Source organism: Trachurus trachurus (genome assembly GCF_905171665.1).
Source record: "Trachurus trachurus genome assembly, chromosome: 11".
Lineage (NCBI taxonomy): Eukaryota > Metazoa > Chordata > Actinopteri > Carangiformes > Carangidae > Trachurus > Trachurus trachurus.
Window position 1 is genome coordinate 13,895,969 of NC_139904.1, and position 19,035 is coordinate 13,915,003.

At 43.4% G+C, this 19,035-nt stretch overlaps 2 protein-coding genes across 2 annotated transcripts; one reads left to right on the forward strand and one right to left on the reverse strand.

Moving 5' to 3' along the window:
* Positions 1–681: 681 nt before the first annotated feature.
* Positions 682–14,203, reverse strand: ehmt2 (euchromatic histone-lysine N-methyltransferase 2). The gene is made up of 28 exons (XM_083981702.1): positions 14,171–14,203; positions 12,800–12,869; positions 12,504–12,644; positions 12,122–12,417; positions 11,883–11,949; positions 11,684–11,766; positions 11,433–11,576; positions 11,262–11,333; positions 10,928–11,048; positions 10,660–10,743; positions 10,372–10,508; positions 9,326–9,469; positions 8,925–9,247; positions 8,018–8,254; positions 7,241–7,323; positions 6,914–7,020; positions 6,323–6,445; positions 6,129–6,230; positions 5,821–5,925; positions 5,182–5,336; positions 4,903–5,070; positions 4,677–4,821; positions 3,750–3,827; positions 3,300–3,415; positions 2,896–2,982; positions 2,723–2,801; positions 1,731–1,906; positions 682–1,299 (listed from the first exon to the last, which is right to left on the reverse strand). The coding sequence occupies exons 1-28, from the start codon at positions 14,195–14,197 to the stop codon at positions 1,119–1,121; spliced, it is 3,651 nt and encodes a 1,216-aa protein (XP_083837828.1). The 5' UTR covers positions 14,198–14,203; the 3' UTR covers positions 682–1,118.
* Positions 14,204–14,294: 91 nt separating this feature from the next.
* LOC310993963 (uncharacterized protein) lies at positions 14,295–18,800 on the forward strand. The gene is made up of 5 exons (XM_083982454.1): positions 14,295–14,627; positions 15,516–15,721; positions 15,839–16,033; positions 16,339–16,548; positions 17,129–18,800. The coding sequence occupies exons 1-5, from the start codon at positions 14,615–14,617 to the stop codon at positions 18,239–18,241; spliced, it is 1,737 nt and encodes a 578-aa protein (XP_083838580.1). The 5' UTR covers positions 14,295–14,614; the 3' UTR covers positions 18,242–18,800.
* The last annotated feature ends 235 nt before the right edge of the window (positions 18,801–19,035 follow it).

Sequence of the window (19,035 nt, forward strand, 5' to 3'; positions counted from 1 at the left end):
GTTTCTCAAGATGTCAGTCGTAGAAGGAAATTTAATTTCAAAAATCAAATGGCAAGGACCTATTCAAGTTAAAAACAAATGTACATTTCTGTGGTGGGTTTGGAATTTGTTAACAGTCAAGTTAAAAAGTTGTTCAAATGTTTTTCAGTTTAAGAGGATATATAAAAAAAGGTGGGGAATTTATATAGAAACATGTTGTGATGGAAGGTAGCCTACTGGTTTTGGATTTTATATTTTATTTTTCTTTGTATATTGTTGGCCGTAAATTGGCATTTCTTATTTCTAATCATAATTAAATGATTTTTTTATGCACAGAACAACTGGCAGAGTGAGACCTCTTCATGTCATTTAATCTCTGCCAGTACCTCCTGCAGCATCCTGCCCCCATGCTCCTCCAGCTTTGCAGTGTGGCCTGTAAATGCCCCCTAGTGATAATACAATGAATATGATAAACACCAACAGGTGATGATGGCGCCTCAGACCTAAATGTATCCTAAAATCTATATTTTGCACATACATATGGTAACAGATTAAAAAGAAAGAAACTACACTTAGTAGAAGAGTCCAAAGATGAACTCATGAGCTAATTTATTATACTAACTGTGACAAAGAAGACAATATGTATAAAAATAAAGAACATAAAGCTAACACAATCATTCAAAAACAACACTATCCCTCAGGTCCGTATGGACAGTCCAGTATGGGCCAGAAGTCGACCCATTACTGTTCTGTCGAAATGCATTGTCTTTGTTGGCACAACAGAAAATACATGAATATATATATGACTGTTATATGACGGCAGATTCCTAACGCACAAACTTCACGTGTCAAGGCAAAAGTTCAGAGTGAGATACAGTAAAAGTACTGTACTTATGGAATCACAGGACCTCCTGTTTTTCTTCAAACATGATACACATGACAGTTAAAAAGGTTAAGGCCCATGTCCTCAAATAAAGAAAACAAAAAAAAAAACATTTTAATCACAAGTAGAAAAAAAAACAGCACCGTAAATGGAAAAGAACTTTACACGTGAAAAACCCCTCATGGTTTATCTCCACTGCCAATGTGCGTATGTAAAACTGAAGGGGTTAATCCAAAGGCCCCGCAGGTTAAGTGTTTTAGGAGTTTCCTAGCATTGGCATCCCACAGTCGACTCCCGATTCTGGGCAGGCCTCCAGCCGAGCCAGCCTGCTCTGCTCCAGCGCGATGGCCTCAGCCGAATGTTTGCATTTCTCTGATCCACACTGACAGGTGAAATACTTGCTCTTGATGTCCCAAAACCGGTCTCCGTAGTCGAACCTAATGAGACAGACAAAGACCAGTCAACTCAAATGAGGGCTCGGGTCAATATGGGCAACACGACATGGATCACTTTTGATGAATGAATTTAAGTTTGGAACACCTGACCTCAGATTTAAAGAATCAATCAATTTCAAGATCTAGACATATATGAATTAACAAATCAAGAAATACTATAATGCCTTTTTTTTTTTTTAATCAAGAAAAATGAAGACACAATCCAATCCAATACACTACAAAAATAAAAAATAAAGAGCAGGAAAAAACAATCAATACCCTGTGTGCTCAAAGAAAATAAAAAAAATAGCAAGAAAAAAGGGATGGGTGTGGAGTGAAAAAAAAGAAAGAAAAGAAAAGAAAAGCAGCTTGGAGGATGTGACGGAAGAAAATAAAGAAATAATAAAATGATGACAAAAGCCTCGACTTCTCACCCCAGCTCTTGTCCACTGAGGATGTCTCTGGAGCTGAAGAAGGCGATGCGAGGGAACCTCAGGTCCTGGTGCAGCATGAACACACGAACTGGGATGAGGTTGGGGTCACACAGGTGGTTGATGAAGCGGCTGATGTTGCCGTAGTAACGTGCATCGATGCAATACACCTCCCCATCCTGCACAGGAAGCACATAAATGAAATAAAACCATATGAATTAGGCAAGAAATAAAGGCATCCTGATGTAAGGTGTTTATCCTAAATGGGAGCTTAATGGTGTGCGGATCTTTTTGTTATTTTTTAATCATAGCTTTCTTTAGATCCAGTAGATTTCAGTAATATGAGTAAGTGAAAGGTCTCAGCACACCTGAAGATGCAGGTGCGTAGGAGGAGGGAGTAATATGAGTAGAAAAACAAAAAACACAAACCAGTTGTATTGCTTGCCTTTACCATGTTGATTTACCAGTTTGGTTCACACTAAAATATTTCAATTTCTATCAGTGAGTTTGCCATGATATGATGACAAGACAGACACTCACATCTATTATTTATCATTTTTATCCAAATAAAACATGCTGCTTGTCTGTCACTTCAATAAAAGTTTAAAAATGTTCATTTTATCTCCATTAAAACACAGTGGCACAAAATCACTGAAGAGAATTGAAGTATAAAATTTGACATCACGGCACAGAATACAGGATTGGTAACAGTTTTGGTGAGTTTGTATGATTTATAAATGGTAAAAGCGCCAGTTTACAGAAACTGGCAGATGAAGAAAAAAGAAGCACTTTCCACAGAAAGAGTTCCAAACTGGGACACTGTTGTCTAGCTCGGCAGTGGCAGATACAATCTCTCTGTTCTCCGCATGAGATCAGGCCTGGTTAGTTATTTACTATATTCATTAAACAGGAAGTATACCGGCCAGGTGCACCGTTTTTTCCAGTGACTAATCATCCGTTTCTATCAAAGTGGATACTGAAAAGCAAAGATTCACCTTGTTGTCCAGGTCAAACAAGTAAGAGTCGTCTTCTCTGACATCTGCCTCTGCATCGGAGATCAGCTCCCCAACATATCTGCGAGGAGGGAGGGATGAAATGTAACTTTTAACCTCTGACTGTTCACATGAGAGCAGCCTGTTGTGAGTGCAGTTGGCAAAGTTTCTCTTACTCGCAGATGAAGCTTCCCTGGGGAATATCCTGCAGAGCTCGAACGCCCCAGCCCATCTTCTCTGTCCTGTAGAGCTGAAGACGAACTCTGAGGGAAACAGAGGAAATTATAAAGTAGTCAAGGTGATTTCATTTCAAAGTGTCTAGAGACTAATGACTAATGATGTAAATACTGAGCTGAATTAGATTGAGGCATATGTTTCCAACTGTAAACAGTCTCTCTACAAGATGTAGGACAACAGTTATTGATCTTATTGATACCAATATGGAAAAAACAACAGGATTTTCCATGGAAACCTGCAACTTCAGACAGTTTGTTCAACAGCTAAACTAGTTTCTATTCTTTTATCATCTTGAATTATATCTTACATATATATTATATGTAATATAACTTAAAAATCTTACTTGATGCCGGCCTGCACCACCCTGTTCTTGCACGTTCGATAACAGGAACACACCATGTTGCATTCAAATATAAGTGGAGGTTCAATTTTGTTGAACTCTTGGAGCAGCCGCTGGTCCTAGTAACATGAAATGAGGCAAGAATGAGTTGTTATTACATTCACTTCTTCAGTTTAACACTGAAATATTCCACAACTAATTAATTCAAGTCAAAACTTGAAAAATCAGTAACTGCAAACTATCCAGATATTTATTGATTGCACAGAAAACTTTGAGATATCATCTTCTTCCTTTACCAAAACCTGGTGCTGACATCACCAACAATGCAAAACAAATGCAAAGGGTTGAGGAATCATGGTCAGTATTGAAATGAGGCAAAAACACAGGTTACTACAGGTTCTCTGACTAAATCAAGTTGACAATGTGGATTTTTTAAATAACATTTGTATTTACCTTGTCATACCAGCAACGGATGCTGAGCTGTCCACAAAGGCAGTTACTAGATGAGCAGTCATCTGTGCAGCTACAGTGCTGAGAGAAAAAGATAACTGAATTAATAAGTTGCAGGAGAAGCAGCTGTGTGCGTTTGTGTAATAAAAATGTCACAGTTTAATTTACTTTTTTTTTTAAATAATAAGTACACACTATTAAAGCAGAAGTGAGTGATATATTTGTGTTAATATAAGTCTTAAATGGTTATATCTTCCGACAGCAATCACTTACATAGAGTGTTTGGACTGAAACACGGGTCTCTCAGTCCCTCTGCTCTGCTCTGAGCCGAAGAGAAAACATTTATCGTATCCTACAGTTTTTATCCAATGAGGAGAGAGAACGGCATGCAGGGCTGTGTGTGCAGCCAAGGAACGCCGTGAATGTGGTGACGTAGCGACGAGGACTGTTATGGTGCGTTCAAGGAAACTCGTATTTTTCCGACCGTGAAGTGGTACCAGTTCGATCTGGTACGAGTTCACCGGTCGGAAGTTACGAGTGGCCGTTATAGTGACTTTCACCGGTAAAACAGGTCGGAAAAACACGAGTGGGTTGCCTGGAACGCTACAAAGTCGTAAGATGTGACTTGAAGCTGTAATTTACGATTTCAAAAGCCTGCCTGGAACGCAGCATTAGCGAAAACGACCGGATCACTCACTTCTGCTTTAAGCATTAGTTCTGCATTAATAAATACTGAATTCTTCATTTATAACGCATTAATACTCATTAGTATGTAGTTTATAAATACAGTTGGTGCTTATCAATGACTGTGTAACTGTGTTTATAAACTACATACTAATGAGTATTCATGTGTTATAGTATTTAATGCTTAACTAATGCTTAATAGTGTGTACTTATTATAAAGTGTTAGCTTTTTGTTTTGTTTCTTACCTGCAAGTGTGTAATGTTGCGGTCGATGTTCATGGCTGAAGTTTCACAGTTTTCTGAAACGTATTTGTAGTCTGAGGGACAGCCCTCGTCGTCCACGGCGTTCACACAGGGAATCGGGACGTTCTCGTAGCCCTGAGCAATATCACTGGAAAAGGAAGGAAGGGGTTGAATCAGAGAAGAAAAACAAAAATCCTGTTCACACGGAAGAAGTTCCAACACCACGCACCTGCAGATGATTCTCTCGGTCCGAAGCATGCGATTGGTTATTCCCCTCCGCAGCTTCCTGTTGATCTGGAGCGCGACCCACACCGGTGTATCGACCCGTGCGAGAGTGAGAGGTGTGTCTCCTTCTCTGTTCATGATGTCAATGTCTGCACCTCTGGACAGGAACAACCTGCAGCAGAAAGAACCGATTCAATCAGTGTTGGTGGAGAGAGAGTTAAAGCACAGGATACAGGAAGAGACTCCAACATCGGATCGGTTACGTAGGTTGTTAACGACTCACGTGACACACTCCAGGAATCCCTCCCTGGCGGCGATGTGGAGCGGCGTGTCCCCGTGCATGTTAACTGAGGCGAGGGAGCAGCCGGCGTTCAACACCAGCTCTGCTATGTCCACGCTCCCTGCGTATGCCGCCCAGTGGAGACACACGTTCAGCTCCTGGGAGGAAACATGGGACTGTTTAAAGTAATAACCTGAAATATTTTCATACAACGACACCCATCCGTCTCTGTCACCACCGCTTGGCGATCAAGCTTCAACACCTTCTCATCATCTTTCTCAGAAGAGAGGAAGTTAAAGCACCTGTCGCAGCAAATGTGGCTGAGCAAATCAAATCGTGGCAACGTACAGACTAATATTCCCGCATGAAACATATATTTTCAAACAAAGTATTTCAAGATCACCAATTTAAAAGTTCAATAACTCAAGCTGAATTGTGAAACATTTATTAAAACTTCTTTAGCAATACAACACAGAAAACAAAAGTGATAAAAACCCCACACATGTTTCAAGCATATACTGTGTATAAAACCAGACAATTCCAAAAATCCAGCTTTGTACAGTGTGTATTTCGAAGCGAGCTGCTAGAAATACACTTTTTGACTCTTTCTACTGAGCCCAGTGTTGACTACTAGAAATTTACCTTATCATGGATGGTGACGTCAGCTCCTCTGTTCAGCAGCGATTTGATCACGTCAACATGTTTGTGCTCTGCGGCCCAAATGATCGGTGTCCAGCCACCGCTGTCCTAAAACCAAGAAGAAATCAAGTATTAAGACCGATACACAGTCATTTGTCTCCAGTAAGACGGACAATCACATATCTATCATATAAATACTAGACGGTAGTTGTCCAGTAGTTTAGTATTAAAAAAATAGAAGCCCCTCATACCTCAAAGACAATAATGGAAATATTTATTGACCAAAAACATTGACTTTTTTTGCAGTTTACCTGTGCGTTGACGTCGACCTGTCCCGTCTCCAGCAGCATGCTGACGATTTCATGGCTGCCCAGTTTGGCTGCGTGGTGGAGGCCGGTGTATCCGTCCTCCTCCTGATGAGCAATGACGTAAACAAATATATAAACCAAACCTCTGAATGATTACATTTATCTTTTTATTATGTCAGGCACTAGGAGACACTCACAACGTGATAAACACAGGCGCCGTTCTGGACCAGGTAACGCGCCACCTCAAAGTGATTATTGATGATGGCTTCCAACAGGGGAGTCCTCATGTCTTTGTCCTGGGCCTCCACCTGAGCACCAGCCTGTCAGCACACAATGAACAATTATCTTTAATCAAGATGCACAAGATGACACATTGTAGATCACGGTCACTTTAAAGTGTGAGGTGTTTCTGAGTTCATATTTCTATCCGTTGCTGCTTAATTTTTATACTTGTTTACATTAAAACTGTAGAGCTGAAACAGTTACTCTATTAGATTATGAACAGAATATAATTTTGATGATATGTGAATTAATCATATTAGTCATTTTCCAAGTAGAAATGATCCTGTTCACTTTGAAACTGCTTATCAAATGTGAAGATGTTATGGTTTTCTCTGAGATATCACAACATACTCAATATCTTTGAGTATAGCTGACAAAACACAAAACCACCAACCTCGACTCCGAGGAATTGGCAGATTAATGCAAATAAGTGTCGGCCCCGGCCCTACAAACAATGACCTCTGATTATATGTAATAAGGGGCCAATTATGCGCTGAACTTCCCACCTGCACCAGCATGTAGCAGACCTCCAGCAGACCTCTCTGAGCAGCAGCATGCAGAGCAGAGCGCCTGTTCTGAGAGTCGGGCTGGTAGGTTGGATCAATGCCCTCCACTGACACACACATACACACACACATAAAAAAAAAAAGAACAGACATCATAAACAATTCTGTACAAATTGTGTACAAGGGTCTTGGGATGAACAGCTGTGAGAACTGTGGGGAGTTTACATTGATGATTTGTAATGAGGATTATTTATTTTAAGACAGACTCATCTATGTCAAAGCACATGGGAAGCAGTGTCTGCAGTAAAAGGCGTATTTGCTACTCACTCAGCATGAGCAGAACCCGCTGCACCTCTCCTTGTTTGGCCGCGGGGTAAAGCTGGCGAGGGTGGAACCTCAGTTTCTTCCTCCTGGAAAATCAAAAAGGACAAACTCCACATGAGTTGCTTTTTCCCCCACAGGCAGTAAGGACCATGAACATGCCATGATTTAAGGGCTTTTATGGGCTTCTTTATTTATTTGTTTATCTATTTACATATCGAGAACAATGTTTTACATTTGTTTTACACTTGTATTGACATTCTCCTTTTAACGTGTGTGTGTGTGTGTGTGTGTGTGTGTGTGTGTGTGTGTGTGTGTGTGTGTGTGTGTGTGTGTGTGTGTGTGTGTGTGTGTGTGTGTGTGTGTGTGTGTGTGTGTGTGTGTGTGTGTGTGTATGTATGGGTATGTGTGCATATATTTTTATATAGTTCTTTATTCATTCTCATGTGTACACTGGTACAGTCGTGCGCTTGGTTTTTGCATCTCACTGCACTGTTTTTAACCCTGGTTTTAGCCTTGCATGTGACTAATAAAAATATCTATCTACCCATCTACGTATCTATGTATCTATCTACCGTATGTATCTATGTATCTATGTATCTATGTATCTATGTATCTATCTATCTATCTATCTACCTATCTATCTATCTATCTATCTATCTATCTATCTATCTATGATGGTCTGAAATACTCTGAGTTTGTCCTTTTGGCTAAAATGTCAATTCAATTCAGAAGAGCCTACTGTGGCTGACTACTACAAATCTTAATCTGATGAACTCCAACCTCTCTGTGTCCTGTGTCAGGATGGCCTTCTGCAGCGCCGCCCTGCTGGGCCCAGGTGGAAGTGCGCCGGGGCTGATGGGTTTCCCGTTCGGCAAACAGAGAGACGGTCCCACACTGTCCACTCCCTCCTCCGCTGGGGGGACGGCGGTCACGGTCGTTGCCGAGGCTACGGGCTGCGGAGGCTGCTGCTGCTGCTCCACGGCCAGTGTAACCAAACCGTGGCTACGCATGCGAGCGCTAGAGGAGGCGACGAAGGAGGAGAGAGGTGAGGAGGTTTTAAAGGGATACCTGAACCAAAATCGATAATTCACCAATTTCCTACACACCGTCATGCCAAGGAAGGGTTTGGAGAACTTTCTGAGTCATCAAAACGCTTTTGGAGTTCCAGGGGCAACGGATTTTCATATAATGGTGGCAGATAGAGTTCACTTTTGAATCGTCCAAAACATCCAAATACCTCCATACTGCCCGTCTGTACTGACCCAAGTGTCCTGAATCCGCCACATGAAAAAGTTGTTTGGAAAAATTTATTTGATCTCTGTTTTTATCTTTGTTGTAGTAGTAGCTCCCAGTGGCTCTGTTGATGTTTGTGCGCATGCACGAGATTTGCTGCGAGATGTTCGTTCATCGTTGTAAACCATTGGAAGTATGATGTAAACACGGAAGAACATCTCACAGCAAATCTCGCTATGATGTTTCATAGTGCGTGTTTTGGACGATTCAAAAGTGAACTCTATCCGCCACCATTATATAAAAATTTGTTGCCAGCCGGACCCCCCCCTGGAACTCCAAAAGTGTTTTGATAACTCTTGGCATGACAGTGAGTAGATGATTGGTGAATTATCGATTTTGGGTGAAGTATCCCTTTAAGCGGATTAGTTGATAAACCCACGTCATTCATTCTTACCTGACAGGTCTTTCGGGCATCTTCCCGTCCTTCATCCCCCCTGTGGAGGCGGTGAGCGAGGGCGCGGTGGGGGCCGACGGCGGCAGGGACGGGGTGGTGGTGGAGGAGGCCGACATGGTGACGACGGTGGTTGCCGAGGTGGTGGCCGAGCTGAAGGAAGGGATGGTGACTTCCTGGGCCTCGGAGGCGTCTTCGCCACAGTGGGGACAGAAGAGCATCCCGCCGCCGTTCGCCCTGCTGCGCCCGCCGCCGAGCACCGTCACACAGCCTCGGTGGAAACGGTGAGCGATGCGCTGGTCTGGGCAGCACTCGAGAAACGTGCCCTGAAGGAGGAGAAGAGGAGAAGGTTTAGAAGATGCAGGAGGAGAAGGAGGTGGACAGTCGGTGGTTTAAACTCTTACTGCTATGCAGAAGTATCCGCAGCCAGGACAGCAGTGGTGTTTGACCATGTGTGAACGATGGACGTCACACAGCACCATCAGCGGCACCCTGCTGGACGGCCGCATGGTCTCCCCTTTAATGGTCCGACTGGTACAAGCCCTCAGCTGAGAGACAGAGCAGGAGAGAAGAGATTAGATTGCACAGCTGTAGACTTAAACTTAGACTTTATTCAACTCAGAAGGGAAATTTGTTTCCACTTCACTGGACATAGACACAGATAGACACACAGATCAGCAACACAGGACATCACAGTAGTTCAACATTTTGGCAAATTGGCCCATTGCCATAATCCCTATAGTCATAGCAGTAGGTTCGTTACCTTTAATTGTCGGTGCAAGCTATTTTTAGAACAGCGGAGCAGAGCCGTGAGTTGCTCAGAGCTACACTATGGAGGCGAGTGGGATTTCTTGGTTTCCCTCATCAAACTCATCAAATACACAATCCAACAACTCAAAAACGCTGTCGTGGACAAGTTGTGACCTGCACATTCACCACGCTATGAGATAATAACACAATGTTACCAGGCAGGGTTGTTTTCGAGGTAAATTCATGCAAAACCGCTGATGGGTGTTCCTGTCGGGGGCAGGTTTTCGGCAAACAGCTTCTGCATTTGCCTCCAACACAACTCCGTCTCGTAACGCTCCGTTATTATATCACAGCGTGGTGAATGTGCAGGTCACAACTTGTCCACGATGGTGTTTTGGAGTTGTTGGATTGTGTATTTGATGAGTTTGATGAGGGAAACCAAGAAATCCCATTAGCCTCCGTAGCGTAGCTCTGAGCAGCAACATGCACCGACAAATAAAGGTAACAAACCTGCTGCTATGACTATAGGGATTATGGCAATGGGCCAAATTGCCAAAATGTTGAACTATCCCTTTAATTGGTAGTCTGCAAACTCTCACAGATCACCCCAATCCACAATCTAAATCCACACATGACAGTTCTTGATTCAGATGATCACATGCAGAGTGAACAACAAAAACCTAAAAGACAAGAGACGGACCTCTCCGTTGATGCTCTCGGTGGCCATACACTGTCTGCTGACTCGGTGGCTGGTGCTGTCGACGCGAGGAGCCTCCATCCTGCAGCTGCACAGAGGAAGCTCCTCCAGCCGCTCCGTGTCTCCTGCATCGCTGCCGTCTGTAATTAGATTTTTCGAAAAAATGAGTAAGCGATCTCAAGGCTGAAGGACATAAACAAAAGGCTTCATCTTATTCGGGGTCACAGGCCCCGAGTGTCTGTATGATTAATGTCGGAGCTATTTGCAGTGATGTGTCAATTATAAACTAACCGTGATGAGGGGAAAGTGTCAGACTGTCCGCAGCAGCGATGTCCAGAGCACCCAAGGGAACCTCTGTGTACTCTGCTGACCTTCCTGCTGAGGGAAGGACACATGAGAAAATACATACTGCACATTTATGTATATATTGAGAAACAAATGTGTCTTCTGTGTGTTCTTTTGTCACTGAACAGAAGTAAAAAGTATGGACACTTATTGTCACATTTACAGCTGCATGGCAGATGTGGTTTCTGAAAACCTTACGTGTGATATCACTCACCTCCCACAGTCTCCACCACATCAGCAGCGTTTCTCTCCTTCTCCTGGTCCGACTGAGGCCATGAAGACTCCTCGCTCTCATTTCTACTCTGAGCTGCTCTCTGTGTTTCCGACTCTGAACTCTGCAGGGGAGAAAGTTTGTCTGAATATAACATTTGATGTGTGTGAAGAGGAAAAATTATCTATTATGTTATTATGTAATTTGCAGACAAGTATGGGGTGATATCAGATCTGTGGGTTTACATCTACATGTGTTAACGGGTCATAAATTGTTTTAAAAAAAGCAAAAGAGACATAAGCAATTATCAAGGTATCTAATATCTCACATCACTCACATGATCTGACATGTTCAGTGACACCTCCATGTCTGAAGAACGATGCCTTGCTTCTGCCCCACCATCTTCAAACTATTAAAGAAGTGAAAATAGAGCAAGTGAAAAATGATCATTGATTGACAATGGCTACTGTGTTTTAAAAGGGACAATATGAAAATCTAAGTCTTTTACCTTTTCTGAATCTCGTGTGGACGGACTGGAAATCTGCATTTTCTTGGCTGCCTCCTCCTCCTCCGACTTCCCCGCGCTGCTGCTGCCCTTCACTGGTGCCGTCGTGGCAACTAGCTCCACTTTTTTATGGAAGAGTGTTTCTTCCTGAGTTTTAAAAAAGGAAATCAGAAGAGACAATCACTAATAGAAACTGAAAAGCTTCTCTTAGTAAAGCAGAAATCATATAGCTACATGCAGGAACGTCATCTTACTACACTCTGAGCGTTGTCGGGAATGTTTTCAGACTTCTCAGCTGCTTTGTCGGATAAATTATCCAGTCTTCTCCTTTTTACACCTGTGGTACACATGACAAAACAATATGAACAAGGCGGCACTCTGACACTGTTGAAGCTATGAGATTGTTTTACACAGGTAATTATTAGTTAGAATGAATTTGCTACAGATACTAACCAGTTTCAGCATCAGAGGAAAGGAAGGTGGAGGATCCTGGAGTCACAGGTGCTTCAACATGACTCATCTGTGGTGCAATATTAAAAAGTGACTCAAATTATCAAGAAATGGTTCCATGAAAAACTGAACAACTCCTACAGAGTGTGTATGTTCGTGTTTTGTTCTCATAACAAGTCCACGAGAGTATTCACTGGGTCAAAGCAATGAAAGACGAAAATGTTGAGATGATATCGGCTCACCTGTCCTGGTGGAGGCCTGTTCATGGTCTTACGGGCTCGGTGGATCTTGGGTGGAAGAGGGGAGACAGAGGGAGATGAGGACGCCGCTGCAGAGGAGGAGGAGGAAGAAGAAGAAGAGGAGGAGGAGGAGGAGAAGGAGGAAGGAGCAGGTGGCAGCGTGGATTTACTGCTGCCAGGCCCAGAGACGCTCATCTTTGCTCGGCCGGGAGTCGGCATTGAAGACGTGGAAGGGGCGGAAGAAAAGGACGAGGACAAGGACGCGGAGGATGTCGATGGAAGGGACTTTGCTGCGTGGCCTGTAAGAAGTATTTTTGTATGAATATGCTGCTATAATGACGACGACGCTTCAGGATAAAAACAGTTAAGCTGATCCAAGTCTCACCCGGAGCAGGTTTGTTTGGGGATGAGACCGGTGACGATTTCTCGCCCTCCTTCCCTGGTTGCTGAGACGACAACATCGAAGACATACCACCCATTGGTTCAGTCTTTCTGGCAGCAGAAGCTGTGGTGGAGGCCGCATGATCTGAGAAACATTCAGAGTCTGTCATGTTATAAATTAGACGGAGAAGTGAAAATCTAAACAGCTATATAATTTTAAACTAAAGCACACACTACAGACATTAAGTTTTCACCCCTAGTGTATTTATCTGCAGAGATGAGATGCATATTATTATGTACCTTCCTTGACTTGACTTGGTCCGGCTAACGACTCTGCCGGTGTTTCCGAGTCATTTCCTTCTGGGGGTTCCTGATAAACAAACAACAGAAAAATATGTCAGAAAATGTGTTGCCATCATTTAGTTTAAAAGCAGCTGATATTCAGAAACACAGAGCATTTTTCATATCAGTTTATTTAGCAATAAGAATGTAATGCACCTAGTAATAATAATGTAATAATCTGCAAACACTCAAGCTTCAGAGCTGTGATCTGTTTTAGTGACGCAATATACTCAGACACACTAAGAAACGTACTCAACCTTCTTGTCAAGTAGCAATGCACCATTTTATAACAATTAATAGCATTACAGTGGATAATTACAATGTAATAAAGACGACAACAACGAGTTACAACAGTTAAAGTCCTGCACACTGATGCATCTGTATTAACATGATCTAATAAAATCATTTGTGTCACAGAGATCATCAGAAATACATCTATTTTGTTTTATTTTTTAGGTATTTTTTATGATAGGCTAATGCCCACATGTTTCATGAAGAAATGATTATTCTTATCTACATAGTTCTTCCATCATTCAGATTTTAGTCATGTGATCGCAGGTGAAAGCATGAATGAATGAATGAATGAATGAATGAATGAATGAATGAATGAATGAATGAATGAATGAAGCTTTGTAAGATGAAATGTGGAATTTGGCTCCACTTAAAGCAAATGACTAGAGATACAAAATATAGTAGCCTTATTAACAATCGTAGACGTTACTGTAGTTGCAACCGCTCATGCGCTGTGTAATGTGCACCTTCTCTGCAGAACAAACCATTGAACCGATGACTTATTCCCTCTGTTGACACTACCGTAGTTTAAAGCCATCATTGAATTTACCCATTCACGCCTTTAACACAAACTAAAACAGAGCACTAGAGCCAACAAGATCCGTAAAATAAAAAAAAGAGTATGAGGTTAAATTCAAAAACTGATTGTTTTTAAAATCCCTCCTTTTATTTGCTTTGAAAAAGCTCCAGGCAGAAAAACCAAAACAAACAAACGCGGGTTTAACACAAGACAGTGCCCTGTATATACAGCGGATGTAAAGAGTCAGATAATTGAGGAAAATTTGTAAAGAAAACAAACATAATACAGCAAAACAACGTTAAACCAATCCTTAAAACTGTTGCAGGCTAATGCTGCTAGCAGCTGCAGCACAGCTGGCAACAAAGAGGCTCGTACATCCGACACATTAGGAAATGTTGGGATGTGTCACAGTTCAGCCTCACAGACACGGTTCTGTTGTGTGTTTTGTACGTTTTACGGCGTTTAGACAAACTTAAATGCCCTTAAAATGTAATTTTGTGTTGCAATGGCTATCCTACCTTTGTCGTTGTCTCAGACGCCGACATGTTTCCCCCAAGAGCGTCGACGTAAATAACGTACTACGTCACGGGACAAGCCCCGCCCCTCCGTTCCGTACGTGTGTTCGTTCGTTCGGTTGATTTTGAAAAACGGCTGATCGGAAGTCAGCGTGCGTACTCTGGTTTCACGGCTAAACCGCAAGGAGACCTCTCCAGGAAAACCGATTCAAAGTCAGTTAGTGTAACCGGAGGTGGTGGTTTGGTTGGCGCTATTGTCACGAGATGCGCTTCCTCCAAAAAAAAAAAAGGGCCAAAAAGTAAACAACAGACATCATCGGGATGGAAGCTAGTGGCAACAGGGATGAGAAAACAGAAAACACTGCCCCGGTCAACAACTGTAGCCGCCGCCGTTTAGTCCGCTGAAACTAAACAAAAACATCTGGTACTGACTGAGACATACGGAAGATGAACAGAGAAGGTGGGCGACGACAAAGTTTATTAAGGGGAGCTTTTTTGTTTTGTTTATATCAATGGTTACCAGGAAGCTAATCAGTAGCTAACATTAGCTTACCGACCAGACCAGTGGGTTTGCTAGGCCACGAGAGAAAAAAAGAGGAACTGGAGATGTCGTAGTCGGTTTTAACCTCACACGGGTCGCCTAAATAGACTAATATATATTTATAGACTTCACTTGACTTCTTGGAACCGATGCTATGTTAGACTTTCTGGGTAGCTTCTCTCACAGGCTCGTTAGCTAACTTTTCAATGTCCCCCAATTCAAACCTGACAATTTATCAATAAAGTATCTATAAATTACAGTGACGTGTGACTATACATACAGCACCTGGTATAGGCTACCGGATTAAATAAATGTGTAATTGGTTAGTACCGGTAATACACTTAAAATTTCTCCTTCTGTTACATGTGCTGGACTTGTGATGCAATCTGTTGAACATACTCTAACTTGTTCTCGTAGTTAAATCAACATTATCAGCGGCTTTTCTTACATAATTAATGTATAACAGTTAGTTTAGATCATAGTAAGATAGCAAATCACAAATGTGCATACCTAAATCAAGACCATCTTTGTTTTGCCACATGTTAGGCTACATATCAACTTGACAAGACAAAAGGTGAAACCAAATGGTTTCTGGTTAATTACCATATAAATCGACCAATCACTTCACCTCTGTGCTTCTGCCAGTGATTTAAGACATTGATATTTACTCCATTCAGATGATTCCTCCTCTCAGGCAATTTGGTGTATGATTTGATTATCTAAACACCTCCTAATTTTTTTTTCTTCCCATCGGTACTTGATTCTTGGAAAATGTAAACTATAACACAAATTGTGGTGTCTACTTAGGCAGGATGGAGTTGCTGTGTTTCCGGTTACCGGGTCACGGGGACACGACCCTGAGGCACATGAATACTCTGAGGGCTCGCCAGCATTTCTGTGACATCACCATCGTCACCAACAACCAGACGTTCAGGGGGCACAAGGTCGTACTTGCTGCCTGTTCGCCCTTCTTGAGAGACCAGTTCCTCCTCAACCCATCCGCCAAGCTTCAGGTAGGCAGATGTTAACGTACACACTGTCAAAGCTTTCATTGTATCTCTCTTCAATCAACACTCATAATACAGCGTTAAAATCTGTGCCTCTCCATGTTTCTTGAAATTTCCATGTAGGTATCAATGCTGTACAGCTCCACAGTGGTGTGTGACCTGCTCCAGTCTTGTTACACTGGTGTGCTGCAGTTTAACCCGGAGGAGATCGTCAACTACCTGACCGCTGCCAGCTATCTGCAGATGGAGCATATTGTAGAGCGCTGCCGAGGAGCTCTGAAGAAGTACGTCCAGCTGAAGAACCCCAGTCCACCGAAGGTCAGTAACCCCAAAGATGCTGCTCTTTCTAATATGTTGTACAGTACCTCAGATTGGCTTATTTCTCTGGATTTTGGTAAAATATTTTGACTTGGTTTGGTTACAGCTAAATCTGAAAAGTTACAAATGACAATCAAGTTAGGGTTTTCCTGTTTGGCTTGAGGCTAAGAAATGCGACAATTGTGTGTTTGATTCAAATTAATGGCACCTTCACCTAAGCATTTACTTTGTATTACATTTTCATCACTTTCAGAGTGTCCAGTGATACAGATCAGTCTTTCTTCCCTCCCCTTTTCACCCTCCAGGTGACTGCAGAGGAGGCTCAGGCTCAACCCATGATCGTCAGCGGCAGCGTTCATTCTGTTGCGTCTCCTCCCCCCAGCAGCCGGCTGCCCCTCGTGGACCCACACAGTCCTGTAGTGCAATCAGTAGAGGAGAACAACGGTGATGTGTCTGCTCAGGGCAGCAGTCAACACCACGATGGCAGTCCCAGGCTGGATGAGCCGTGTATTAAGGTGTGTGAAGACCAGGGTACTTTTTCAATCCAGTCCTACTAGAGTCACTAGTCAAATAAAGTGTAAGTAATCGGCATACTTGGTGTGCTCGCTCAAGTCTCAGAGGATATCCAGGTGCCTCTGCCAATCCAAAAAATCAATGTGTAGAAAATCGACAGCACTCTCAAATAAGTATAATACTTTATTTTAATATAAATCTCATAGCTGCACACGTCTGTTGTAAGCCGAAATGCGTCCATTTTTTCTGTGACTGCTGCTGTTCGATTTATATTAAAAATACTTATTTGAGAGTGCTGTTGATTTTCTACACAAATGAAGTGTAATAAATGGTTGGTTTTACATGGAATAGATAGAGAATAGGATGAAAATGTGAAGGGGATGACACTGTTTCCAAAACTGTCTTTCAAAGCTTGGATGATAAAAGGATGATAAATTAATAATAAAATGTTTTCAAATCCCTTAATTCGCACTTGCAGAAGTCATTTATTAAGCAATAAAGGTCAAGTATTAGCTGGTTTCAGGTTTTCAGGTGTTTTATGAAATGACTTGTTAGTTGACCCAGTCTTCAACTCTGTTACAGGTCAACGGATCGGACGAGGAGGAAGAAACCAGACAGGAGGACTACGATGTCTTCAGAGTGTACATCTCTGAAGAGGAGCAGATGAACAGAGACAGGGAAGAGGAGAAAGCTCTCTCTGATGGACCTCCAGACGGTTGTTACCAAGAGACAGACGGTGCAGCGATGGGAGGAGAAGGTGCTGAATACGACATGAATCGGACAGAAGATCTCAGCACCGGCGGACTCACAGTGGAGGGGCTCCGCGCTTTAAAAAGGCTGACGGACCATAAAATAGGCCGGGGCCGAGGGAGAGGCCGGGGGAGGGGTTTTAAAAGGAGAAGGTGGGCGCCGTCGCAGGAGAAAAGATCTTCAGGCTCGGGTCTCCACCCAGACCTGTGGTACCTGGCGGCTGCCGGATTGGGTGGGGGTCTCGGGCTGGACTACAGCCAAGAGGGGCTGAAGGCGGGAAGCTACGTCTCGGTGGAACTCCCGGGGTTGGACTTCAGCATGGGCAGCGACCACGGAGAGAAGGGGTCGCCGATGGGAGCCGGCAGTCTGAACCAGTTCTCCCTGGAGGAGTCCAGCTGCGGCGCGGGCGAGGGGAGCTCGGGGATGGCGGCCGTCAGGACGAACGAGGGAGGGGACGAGTCCGTCGCAGTCGTCGGGTCCACCTCGAGCGTAACGGGGCCCGTGATCTGCGAGCACTGCGGCATGACGTTCCCCTCCGCCCACTCCCTGGCCGTCCACTCCCGCTCCACCCACTTGCTGTACGCCTGCCCCTGCTGCGGCAAACACTTCCACCACTCCGCCAACCTCACCCGACACATGGCCGTGCACCGGGGCGCCGGCAAAACCCACCAGTGCCCGCTGTGCTACAAGACTTTCACTCAGAAGTCCACACTGATAGACCACATGAACCTCCACAGCGGCGAGCGCCCGCACCACTGTGCCTACTGCCACGCCCGCTTCGCCCACAAGCCCGCCCTGCGACGACACCTGAAGGAGCAGCACGGCAAAACCACGGGGCAGAACTCTTTACACGAGCAGGAGGAGATCGAGAGAGCGAGAGGAGCCGCAGCGGGAAGGATCAGAGAGGAGGAACAAGAATGTCTGGTTACTGAACAGGTGTCTTAGGCCAAAGCATCAAAGATGGCGCAAGTGTCAAACCTGAAGCTCCTCGGGCTCGACGGCTTCCTTAAGATACATTTCACATTTCACAGTGTCATCGAGTGACGACATCGCATGTGGATGTGAAGCAAATGTTTTAAACTGACTATGAGGCCTTTTAAAATATCAGACTGTGAAAACAAAAGCCCTGTTACATTAAATATTTTTTATAATTTGTTTTAAAATATGCCAACAAAGTGATGGATGGATGTAAAAATCACTGAAATCAAGTGTCTCATTCAGCATGTGACTCATGACACTGTGCCAATATTATGAACCATAACAGAAACCCTCACACTGAACGAGTTAAACAGAAATGGAGCCATCGTTCGCTTTATTTAACACCTGCAGCAGCCTGTCAAAGTATCTGCTGTTGACTTCAATGTCTGTGTGAGTAGTTTGATTGTTTTGGCTCACACTGTAATTCTTAAACTTGAATATACTGTATGTAGTACACGTTCAGTGCGGTGCCTGACCACAGTATAAAGAAGAGATTATATAAATGAGTGTAAATAAAAAAAACAATTCAAAAGCCTCCTCTCTGCTCATTTGCTCACATGTATAATCTTCCCAACATGGATGCAAATTAAAGCCGCCGTGGCCCCGCCCACACAGGTGTTTCCACGTCTGTTGCCTGATTAGACCTGCTGTCAAAGCTGTGATGTCTGCAGACTAGTGCTTTTGTTTGTGTTGCACCTGACGCCATCCTCATTATAACAGTGCACCACACATGGTTTGGTCTAATGTGTCTCCTCTGCATT